General features: G+C 42.2%; 1 protein-coding gene across 4 annotated transcripts in view; it reads right to left on the bottom strand.

Moving 5' to 3' along the window:
• Positions 1 to 6,929, bottom strand: part of LOC108086531 (tyrosine-protein phosphatase 99A) — a 107,181-nt gene extending 100,252 nt beyond the window's left edge. For 3 of the 4 annotated variants that reach the window (XM_017183460.2, XM_017183464.2, XM_017183462.2), the window contains exons 1-2: positions 6,569 to 6,929; positions 1,445 to 1,849 (exon numbers count right to left, since the gene is read on the bottom strand). In XM_017183460.2, coding sequence (XP_017038949.1) covers positions 1,445 to 1,559 — 115 coding nt within the window. In that variant the 5' untranslated portion in view covers positions 1,560 to 1,849; positions 6,569 to 6,929. Of the gene's footprint in view, positions 1 to 1,444; positions 1,850 to 2,053; positions 2,070 to 6,568 lie in introns of those variants that run through there. The other variant, XM_017183461.2, reaches the window with a different exon arrangement.
• Positions 6,930 to 12,200: the final 5,271 nt, after the last annotated feature.

Raw genomic sequence — 12,200 nt, 5'->3', positions numbered from 1 at the left:
GCTGTTCTGCTGCGGCTGTGGCAGAAAGCAGACATTAAAATGCCTGACAAAAAGCGCCGCCAACTGGCAACCTAATACCAATACACACACGCACACACTGCCATTTGTAATCGCGATGGCTCTTTGGATTTGTCTGTGTCTGTGTGCTAGTGATGGCTAAATCATCATTTTCAGTATTTTAAAATCTTTAATAAAATTGGTTTTTCATTAAAACAGGCTAAATAAAAAGGTTATTTTAAAAACATACATTTTTGAGGGAAATTGTAAAACTTTTTTACTAAATTAGACAAATCTCTTGAATTATAATTAAGTTGTGGAGATGGGTATATCGAAAATAATACTTCTTTTAACTAAATAGATTTTTCGGTAATATATTTTTGTCTAATCCAGGATAATCCCATTTAAAGATACCCATCTCTAGTTCACGCGGTTGCTTTTTATGTCAGCGGCTATTTTTGCAACCGTTTTTTATTGCAGCTCTTGATGACGAGCGAACTGCGCTCATTTGCGTGCACATTTTCAAAGCACACTTTTTGGGGCCGTGAAAAAATATGTGTCAACAAAAGTTTTGGTTTTCCAGCGAATTGTGTCCGCTCAGCCTCTCCAGCTCTCCAATGCCGTTGTTGCCACAATTTTCTGGTGTTCTGTGACCGAATCTAATGGCACTGGAGGGAAACTCGGGCAGACAAAACCTGCCTGCAATTAGAGACTCCGGAGGAAGTTGGGGACGAGTATGTTCGAGAGCAACCCTTTTTGGCAGTTGCCGAGAACTAGTTATGCTGCCATAATTAAATGTAAATTATCGCCATGTGTACAAAACTGTTGCCATGTTTACTTATTTATTTGCGAGTTAATTAGTTCGGAATGTGTTCCGAAATCTGGTGACTTTTCCTGTTCTGTCGGCATTACAAACCACGTACAAGAAATGTAATTATTTTCATTACACCAACAATGCGGACAAACACATCCCACCCAACACCCAACAAACAACCAATAAAAGCGTACACCCAAGCAAAAGACAACAATGCCAAAAAAAAGGAGAGAAAAAAAAACATGTCGTTGGCGTTTTCAATACAAAGCCAGAGTGTACGGCTTTTGTTTACTTTTGACATTGACGGCTCTTATTAATGTAAATGACGTCGACTGGCATAAAAAGGCGACCTTCTGTAATTATAATTAATACGAAAAGAACATGAGTTCCCTGTCCCTATCCCTGTCCACCATTTTCCGTGTGAATGAGCTCCGTTGACCCGAAACCAATACAGGAAACCAAGAAAGTCTTGGGGCAGGGGTGGGTTAAGTTATTCCGACAGGACCTCACAAATTGCGTCTTTCGCGGCATTAAAAATTCCATTAGCTGCAAACTGCCCGCATTAATTAGTCCCGCAAACAACTGATAGTAATTGTGGTTCCCCATCCCCCTGAATATCTCCCCAGGACTTACCGAAGACGCGTCCTGCCCGCGAGGCAGGCAAGGGGGCCAAAATCAGGAGCAGCACAAAGCCAGGAATGATGAGCCCTCGATGATTTCCGTATTCGGCCGATATGCGCAGCGTCATTTTGTTTGATGCAATTGGGAGTGATTTTTTGTTGGGTTTTTTTCTCTTTAATCTAAAGCAATTTTTGCGGTGGTTTTCGTTGCGTTTTTTGTTGGATTTGGTTAGGTTTGGTTATGCTTCTCTGCCCTTGGGCTTTTTCGAAATCAATTTACATTTATTTTTTGTTTATTTTCAGCGCCAATTAAGCTATGTTTGCGTTATGAGCTGATGCGTTTATAGTTATTCAAGATTGGTTCGGCATAGATTTTTGTTTGCACCGATTTTGGCTTTAGGTGATCATTTTGAACGAGCTGCAAATACGAGAGTGGAAAACGGAAATTAAAGCTTTGGCAAATAGAATCACATTTGATTTGCTTTCTCTATTGGTTTTAGACTTTAATTAAATAAAGGTTATTTGTTGAACAGTTTTATTTACGGGTGCTTAAAAGCACTGTTTACTTAAAGGTTTTCAACTGGCTCCTTGAATTATTAATATTAAACTAATTTTTACTAACTTTTTAAAAATATATAGCTTTTCCAATATACAATGACTCATCCGCTTTATTTCCTAGCTTAGGTAAATAGCTGACTTTTCATTTGGCGACGATTTCGGGTGTGTACATATGGCAACGTTTTTTTCAATTTTCAATTTACGCGACTTTTACGGTCTCCTAAAGTCCCCCAGACACTATCCCTTTCGTTTTAGTTTTTGCGGCAGCGAAATTAACTAAAGATGTCAGTCCCGAGCAGCGGGGAGCATAAAGCTCTCATGTTTCCGTGTGTGTGCATGTGTGTGAGTGTGTGTGGGCCAGAGTTTATATGCTGAAAATGAATTTGGCATTTTTACAACAAGCGAGAACAGCGGCGCTCTCGGAAGTCTGACAGCATAAAATGGAGTGAAATCTCTGCTGGTGGTGTGCAGTCAACTAATGTGGGCAAAAGGGTGGTGCAACGGGTGCTGGTGGTGTTGGTGGTGGTGCAACTGTGTGGGTGGGCTGTAAAAGCGGGCTCACAGTAAAAGTGAAATGCGCCAGAGGCGGGCTGCACATTTAATGCGGCAACAGTTACAACATGTGGCAGCAAATGGCGATTGCTGTTGGCCCAAACAACTTGGCTTTTCACTATAAAAACGCTGAGAGAGTTGCCCTTAAAGCTGCCACGCCCCTTCTGTCTTCTGCGCCCCCTTCAACTTTGGCAGCATCTCGTGCAGCAGAAACTACAGCAGCAACAACAACAATAAAGCAACACTGACAACAACGCAGCCCGCCGCACATTGCACATGACGTAAATGTTGTGGTTGCTTTTAAAAACTTTGTTTTAATGTGTTTGCTGCCGGCTGCAAGTTTATTTTTTGTTAACCCCCTTGGCGATCCGTCCGTGTTGACGTTAAAATTTAAAGTTCAAATTTGTAACTTTCACGGGAAGTTTCAATGAAAACAAAGTGAAGTGCAGAAGGTACATAGTTTAAAACCTTAGGCGTTGCAGTTGTTTTTCGCACAGATTGTTGCAATTTTCTGCTTTAACAGGGCCACAAACACCATTTCTGATATTGCCTTTTACTTTTTTCAACCATATTCACAAATATTTCTGATTAAAAAAAGCCAAAGGAGTGCCTGTAAAATATTACACCGGCCGCAGGTGGTAATTGAAGTTATTTTCGATATTACACACCTTTGGATTTCGCGTGGGCAAAAACACGATGACTTTTTTACAGACACCACATTGTGTGCTCGTATGAATACCCGTTCAAAAAAAAACTCATTTTGTGTAAATAAGTTTTTCATGACAGCTTTTTTTTTTGGTTATTGGTTTTGGCCGTGGCCAGGAAACAACATTAACGTAAGTTTGTTTGACTCATATTTAAAGGAAAAGCTTTTTAAAATTGTTCACATTTTTTTTCCCTAAATACGGCTTTGATTGACTAACGAGAATTTTCACAAGAGCCATCGATTTAGGGAGGAGTCTAAAAATATTCCGGTAGTTTTTTTCTCTAAATACTTCTATGATTGATTTTTTCTTCGAAAATTTATTTATCATTCATATCTTGACTTATGATTTATCACCGATTGGAAAGGTTAACTACTTGTACAAAAATAGATTTAGAACTGTGTTGTTGATACACCATTAAAAAGCTATTATTATTTTCCAAAGACAACGAGGGTTCTGTAATTCTCAGAAAAGGTGGTCGCCTAATGAAGACATGGGCCAAAGAAGCCCATTAATAGTAGCGGCTAGACGACCTCAAATAGTCAACGCCTTACGCTAAGCACCTTAACGACAATTGCCCCCTCGGAAAACATTCTCATCTCCGGTGGCAGTCCGTCAGCAGTCAGCAGTCAGCAGTGAGCAGTCGTCAGTACCGCCACTCAACAAGTTAGCCCGGCCAAGCCAACCCCGCCGGAAAATAGAAAACACGGAGGGCTGCCACCCAAATCCAGTTCGTAATGACCGGTTGCGGATTGCAGAGTGGCGCAATGTGCCGGGGGCAATTAAAGTGCCTCGGCACTTGTAGTTGTGCTCGTGCAACATTTTCTCAATTTTCCACATAATTCCGAACGCGCTTTCCACCCGCCTTCCACCCGTTCTCCCTCCCATCTGTTCTTGGCCATTAGCCCCTTTGGGTCCGCAGACAGTTCCGAGCCGCTTTCATGCCCGAATGCCCCAAACAGCGAGCGGAAAACAGCGAGGAGCGTTAAGTAGCTGGATGTCAGTAGCCGATTTGCAGTTATGACAACACCACTTCCAAGTGCAGTGGCTCTCGTTTGGGGGCAAACTTTAAATTAAACAGTAGCAAAAGGCACGAGCTGCCAGTCGAAAGCAGCGGGAGATGTGAGTGATGACACAGGGAGAAATTAATCCAAGAATTGGGATTAGAATGCGCTTAATGATTTACATAAATTTAAAAAAATTACAATCATTGTGAGTTATGATTTTAGTTAACAATCTCTTACTTGTAAGTCATTCTACAATTTACAAATATAGTTAGTTGCATTTCAATGTAAGATACACTGAATAAAAACAAAAAGCTCGGAAGCTGCTGTAGTGCCAATTTTGCTGCGTGTATACGTTAAAACAGGGCAGCGAGGAGCGAAAAAATATGGCACTGCATTTGCCATGAGGCATGAGGCATGAGGCACGAGGCAGGGCAACAAGCAGCCCGGGAATTGTCGGAGTAGAATCATACAAAATATGCAAAGGACAGCAGCAGCAGCAACAGCAGCAACGGCAACAGCAACAGAAGTTGTAATTTACAGCTTATTTACGTTGGAATAAAAAATGAATTAAGACAACGAACCAGCAGCATGACAGCAGCTTCCTCGTTGGCCAACTCGCAAAAGGTAAATGCATAAATAAATCAGGCAAAGTCCAGCAGCAAAAAAATGCGAAAGAGTGGAGCAGAAGTTAGAGCGGGTAAATGCAGGAGGAATATAATTAAATGCTTTGACATGAAAGAAAAGCAGTCGGCTAAATGGGAATGCTGGAACTTGGTTAATTAGCACGGCCAGAGGTGTCGCGAATGTCCTGCAAGGACATTCATTTCGAATGGATTGAGTCAGCTTAAATTTCAAGCAGAAACAAACGCGGAAAAACACGTGTCAAGTGAGTGTAATATCGGGAGGACCTGTCTACTCTCCACTCTCTGGTTGCACCGCAGTCGCCACTTGGTGGCACATATAGATGGAGATTATAATGCCAGACGGCTCACAATGGGTGTGCGAAAAATAGAGAGAAAATAGAAATAACAACTGCAGCAGCTTAAGTGCAACTGCAGTGGCTGCGCGACTCAAGTGCTGCTGCTGCTGCCACAAAGCTGCTGAAAGCAAAGCACGCCAGACAAACCAACCTGCCACCCAGCCACCCAACCACCTAACCACCCAACAACAAGTTGCCTTTGTTGCAAGCGCAACTGCAATTGTTGCCGCCATGAAAGCGCAATATAAATTGCAAGTGCAACAATGAAATTATTACACATAGCTCTTCAGCGGAATTTATCACATGCCAGCCACACACGCCTAATCATCGTGTAAGCATTACTGCAAACTGCAAAGGACACTTGACTAATTCGCTTTAGATTCGGTTGCAGCCTGAATTTATTTTATTATTTGCTGATGTTTGCCATTTGGGCACGTGCCGCAAATTCTAAAATAGTTGAACGTGTGCCGCACTCGAGCCAAAAATCCCTTTCCTTCGCAAAAGGTTAAGCACACAAACACTCTCGTTTCCAGGGTCCAAGAACCATTTTTGCGCTCCGCTGGCTTTGTTGACAAACATTTTTTGAGTGGGGCAAACATAATGCGAAAGTGTAGTCGAGGCAATAAGAGCTGCTTGCCGAAATCAGCGCAAATTTAGTGGCAAAGCAAATAAATTTATTTTAGTTTTCCTAGCCATTGTTGTTGATTTTATTTTATTTTGTTTTTTTTTTTTTTTTTTTGGTTTTTATTCTCCGTTGCCGACGAAATGTCTCAAGTCGCTGGCTGGCTTTTATTGCCCCAACAAATGGCAGCCATGGAATTAAGAAAAATGGCGCAAAAAGGGTTCTCGGCTTGGTGTTTGTTCAATGGCACATACAGTCGATCGGATGGCCTTTTGTTGTTTTCCCCCAAGCTCCGCAAAGTCCCTTCTAACAATAATGTCGGCTATTAGCGGCAGGGCATGACCGAATCCTGGGTCAGCAGTTTAAAATAAAACTTTGTTCTAAAGGGTCTTTATTTTCGACCGAAATGCCAAACCAATTTCTGGGCCGGCAAGCCGAGTAACCGACTAACCAACCGCCCCCAACACTCACTAATTAAACTAATTAACTGAGATGGCCGAGGGATAAGTTGCCCGAAATGTCTTGGCCAACTCGCCTCGAGACGCAAATTGAAAGGGAAATCGTACCACAAAGTGGGTCAGCATAAATCCAAACCCCCCCGAAATGCAAAATATGCTGCAGTACGACTGTGGGGATTTTTTCACTAGCTCCCTCCATTATAAATCGCTTAGTTATGCTTGTGGGTCAAGCTGAAACCAAATCGGGAAATAACCACCTTTTGCTGGTTTTTATGTTCTGCAGCCCAAGATCTTCGACTAGTTACTGGTTATTCCTCGAGATCTTTGATAGTTTGGATTGGACTGGTACTCGCCAAGCACACGAACACAAATAAAAACTTAACACGGAACTCGACACTGACTGCCTCATTTTATTAGACTTTTTATCATTTGTAAATATGCATGATTATACTGGCGTTCACTTGAGAAATTCGCCTGCTTTTTAGTGGCCTGGCTTGAAGCACTTTTCGGGGCCTTTTGGCCTTTTTGGCTGAGCCGTTCAGCGTCAGGATAAACGCGCACACACGCGACGCGAACGCACGAAGTCCGGCAGCGCCAGCGGACACATCCTTACGAGCGCACAACAAACACGAAACTGAGCCGCTTCGTTTTTGCGCAAATAAATTCCCAGCTGAAAGTCAGAAGCCGTCGCACACCACCCAAAACCCCCCTTCTCAAAGGTCGCTGGTTCGTGGCCGCCTTCGGGTTTCCAGCGGCTTTCACCACACACAAACGGCCATCTCGCGAAGGCCCGAGCCTCTGTTACCTAGATTTGTGCGCGGGTGGACGCTTCGGCTTCGTCCTGCCGAGAGCGGCAGGACTCTCCGGGAGAGCAGCCGAGAGCTCGGGCTGCTGTTCCACTTTCGACTCCGAAACCCACCACGATTGACTCCGAATAGCGGCGGCCTTATCACTGATAAGAGAAGCGCTCTTCGGCCAGCGTGACCTGCTCAATCGCTCAGGTGTCGAGTGCCAGGGCACAATGTGAATTGGACCTTAGACGGAAGCTGATTGTGGAAAATATAATGCACTAACAGAAGGTCCTAACTCCGAGGATAACAAATTTTATCATTAGAAATAGATATAGAGCTATTGTAGTTGGTAAAAAAATATGAAAATATAAACACCAGTATATTAAGGATAAACTTATTAATATTAAAAAGAATTAAGCTCAGAAAATGTTTGCTAACATGCTGTTTAAATTCGAAGTTATGTTAACGGCCCGAGTCTAACAAACACAAACCCTTCTGCTGTGTACCTTCAAACAATGTTATTCATTCGAAGAGTTTCGAGCACCCCTGAAATATCCATAGCAGTAATATCGAAAATCCTGTTTACCGTTAACATAAGTCCTTTGACGTGAAGTTCATTTAACAGAACATTTAACTGCAGGAGAGGGTTTCGAAATCGCTTTCGATTTTCGGTTCCTTCTTGGCAACTGTAATGTAAAATGTTATAACATTATCGAAACTCAGCCAACAGCATAAGCTACCCCTGACACATTATCTTATTCTTCGAAAAGGACATTCGTCCTGTTGAGGTCCTCAACTGTTAAGGAAACAGAACAATGTGTTCGTGGGGTAAATAAATGTTCTCGTCGTACCCACAATGCTATTACTTTCCTTAGCCTGCTATTTAACATCTGTTAGTCTGCGTAAGTAAGTTGTTGACTTTGCTTTACTTTGGTGAAGAAAAGGTAAAAGAAAAGAAATTTTATTACCTTTAAGTATTATTTGGCAGTGGCGTCGACTTTAATTTTAAGTAAATTATGAGCTTCACCTTGAGCAAGTTTACAAAATGTTAAACATTTTTTGTCTGTTCAAAACCCAATGAAAATCATATTTAAAATCGTTAATCTCAACATATCAGAAAACAGCGCTCTGCAATGGTGTTTCTCCTTTCTCGATATACGAAATGCTTACATTTGCTTAGATAACATTCGGCATGTTACCTTCGAAAATTAGTAACATTTCTATAGCAGACCCATTTGCTGTTATGTTCGCAGGAGAACAAACTGTGAACTACCTTGTTTTTATTACTTAACAGAAATGTTTTCAGTTTTTTACTTACATTTTCGAATTTTTTTTAAAAGGTTCGAATGAAGTTGGCTGTAAAAATGTGTAGCTAACAGAATCTGGTATGTTGCTTGCTTTGGACTTTATACTGACGTGATAACATTAAAATGTTACTGTTTTGTATTATTATTGAACAATTGAATCTTTACTGGTTGCCTTTATATAACTAACTACTAAATCCTTTATAATTAAGGTTCCCTTCATCTAAATATATCTAAAACAATTCAATCTGCCATGTCTGACAATATTGCAATAATCGAACCAATAATTTGTTGTGCTGATCAACCCGCAACTTCCGCAATTATCAGAGTGCAGCAGGCACCTGCCCCTAAACGATGGCCACGCCCCCTCGAGCCAGTCAATCGCCCACAATTTAATAGCCATAAGGACATTGAGTGTACTTCTTACCCCCACCTCCAGCTCGAACATCCTGGTGCAACTGAAGTTCCGAAAACAGAGCTCAAAACCCACCCTCAGGAAGCCAGCATTGCAATCGTGTTCGCAGTCCTGTAATCGCAGGCTCTTCATGTTGTTGCCGTTGTCAACGCCTCTTAAATGGAGCAAGGGGACATTAAGGATCAACCCCTAAGCGAAACCAGCGACGATTTATAACAAATTTTAAATTGCAAAAAATTGCAACGTTGATAAGGGGTCGGGAACTGCTGTCGCTCGAAACCAAAACTAATTCGCAACAAGCGCAATAAAAATTATGAACAATAGCGGAAATTAGCCATGGCATCAAAACTGGATGAAGGGAGGGGAGGGGAGAGTCACTCGCTCTGCGGTTTTTCGCCAACTGACAGCGCAGCGAAATGCCAACCAATGCGTGACGAATGCAAGCTGCACCAAACAAATGGGGAAAGTACACAGAAAGCGAAGCAAGTTGAATGGGATACATTTATGCACCAAACTCCTGATTCTTTAGATAGGAAGATTGCCAACTGTTTGTATGTTAGAGATTGAACAACTAAAAGCAAACTGATTCAATGAATTATAGTTGCAAATTTAGATCACTAATTTCGAAGGCAACGAATTATTTATGATCTACTTTTACAGAGTTTTTATTTGAATTAATAATTAAATAAGTTGTAAAAAATATATTAAAATCCTTTTTTTTTTTGTGTACTTTAAGGAGGAGCTCGTGCGATCACAGTTGACATTAGGGAATAACACTTTCGCCGGGGGCCGGAAGTTCAAGGGGGCGAAGTTCACGGCCCCCCCGGCAAACACAAACTTTAATTAGCAACTTTTTCGATTTTTTTCCATTCCATAGTCAGCCATGTTGCGAGTCCACAGCCGCGTTTGAGTGGCTGTTGCAGCTTCCGGCGCTGCACCTTTCTGCCCCCGGGCACATGTTCATGGTAAGTTGATACCGCTCTCCATGTATATATCTATACACAGCCCTGTGTGTGTGTGTGTGTGTGCGGAAAAGTTTCCTTCTCGGCTGGGATAAAGGATACTGATGCTGCTGCTTCGAGGGCGAATGACACTTGACAGTGATTTATGGCCAGGGCCACTGATAACCCGCCAAAACCAAATCCAAAGCCGAACGGCAAGTGCAAATCCAGGGCGCAGGGCTCTCGATTGTCTCACCAGACTCACCCCTCGTATTCCAATTTATCTATATCTATATATTTAGATATATTTCCATGCCGCAAATGCTGCAATTTCGAGCCAAAACGCTCGCATGTGCAATCATTTTTTATCGCAAATCTCCCGCTCTCCACATCAGAACTCTAAGCGGCTGTTGCGAATCGCTGTCATGTGGCGAGGTCCTGTTCCGCCCCCTCGCCCTCTTACCACCACCCGCCCTCTTTCGACTGCCCAGCGGGGTGTTAAATTGCCGAGGCTGCTGCCTCAATTTCAGCGTCATTCAACGCCATTAACCTTCTGTCAATTTCAATAAGTCAGCGCCGCAAAAAACCAGCCTGCCATTCATGAAAATCTGCTGCAATTGCCGAGCGATGCGAGAGTCCAGATCTAATACAATATTGATAAGGCGAAATGCAAGTGACCAAGTCGAGAAAGCCTGTCAGGTCGGACATGCATGTCCTAAATTATACTCATCTCGGTTCTCGCTGGCAAACCACAAGGGATGGTTGAAATATAAATGGACATTGTAAATGCTAACAATTTTTAAGTCCAACTTCTGCACTTGATGGCCTGTTGAAATTTTACACAAGCGAAGCGTAGAGTTTCCTCTTCCAATTGAACGAAATGCTTATTTTCTGGCATATAACCCTGCTTTTATCTCTCGTCCGCATCTCTCTCAATATTATTTAGCTTCTACCTTCTGTGGTTCATTTCGTAGGGCTTTCAAAAGTTTAAGCTTGAATAAGCAATAAAGAAAATATTTTCTGTACTTGCTTCGAAACTGTTTGAAGATGAATTTAGTTGGATTAAAAAATTTATTCGATTTTTAGGAGTAGTTGTGGGAAATTTGATGGAAAAGATTAAAAACAGTATTATTAAAAAAGGGAAACAACCACATCTCTAAGCTTAATGCAAACGGAAATAAATATTTATTTGTAACCTAGTTGTTGTTAACAATTTTAAATACAAATAAAGCATACAGTATCAATATTTAATACTTTTTTTTAGCGACAGTTGCAACTTAAAATTCCGGCGAAGTGACAAACCGCGAAACAGCGAACTTGGCTTCCCCCACATCGATCGCAGTGCTTTCCACTATTTTCCACTGTTTTGTATTTTTATCCCAGGTATTTGTATGCCGCCGCACACACCTTTTCTGACCGCATTCCCCAGGCGGCGGACATCGGGCCGTTCGTTTGGTGGCTGCGCTTGTTGCCATTTCCGCTTCCGTTTGCCGCTGTCGTCGTTGTCATGTCTACATGTCCTGCGTCCTGTGCTCTGCGCTGCTCTGCTCTGCATGTGTGCATATGTATGTGTGTGTGTACGTTGCGTGTATGGCCTGTGTGTGTGTTCGCCGTGTTGCACATAAATCGTTTAAAATAAAGTGATAATTGCATTTGTGTTTCAACTGTCAAACTGACGTCAGTCCAGGGAAGTCCTTTGCAGCTGTGCGCGTATTGGTGAGCCGCGTCTGTGTGCGTGGCTTAACGGGAACTGCCTGCATTGTCGAGCAGGACATTTTATGAATGTCGCCGCCGTATGAATAATTGCGATAGCAGCCAATTTGAATGGCCCCCATTCCATTTTATACCATTCTATCCAGCCGCGATTCCTTCTCGTTTTGCCCAATTTCGGGGGTTGTTTACGGGCCGCTTGCATGTTTTAATTTCAGTGTCACTGTGAAGTGGATTAAAGTATTTCCATCGGATTACAACCTAAAACGAGTGCAACCCTCGGAAGTTATGCCGCCCAGCGAGTGCACTCCGGGTTTCCCAGCCGACAAACGCACTTTTTCCTGTCTTCAAGCACTAAGAGAAATATCCTTTTATCATTAAAATTTAAGGTGTATGAAAAAATTACCTGTATCTAATAGAAAACAAATACTATTTAACATGGAGATATAGAAACTTTAACCACTATTTTGAAGTACTCCCATTTTTACTACTGATTTTTCTCAGTGTTTAACCATGTGAATTTATGGCGGCTGATATATAAGGCATTCCCACCTCGGCCACTGTCTGTGATTAATATGCAACACCCCGTTGGCTCGTTGGCTGAATGGAGTTCGTGTGAAGCGGCCAAGTGTTCCCCGAACCCTCTCGGCATCGAATTGAATTGTTACGCAAATAGCATTAATATTTATATTGTTTTTTATCCCGGCAAGGGTGCACTTTGCAGACGG

This window comes from Drosophila ficusphila, unplaced genomic scaffold (genome assembly GCF_018152265.1).
Source record: "Drosophila ficusphila isolate 14025-0441.05 unplaced genomic scaffold, ASM1815226v1 contig_791, whole genome shotgun sequence".
Lineage (NCBI taxonomy): Eukaryota > Metazoa > Arthropoda > Insecta > Diptera > Drosophilidae > Drosophila > Drosophila ficusphila.
The sequence above is the reverse complement of the archived record's forward strand: the minus strand, read 5'-3'. Positions and strand labels throughout refer to the sequence as shown.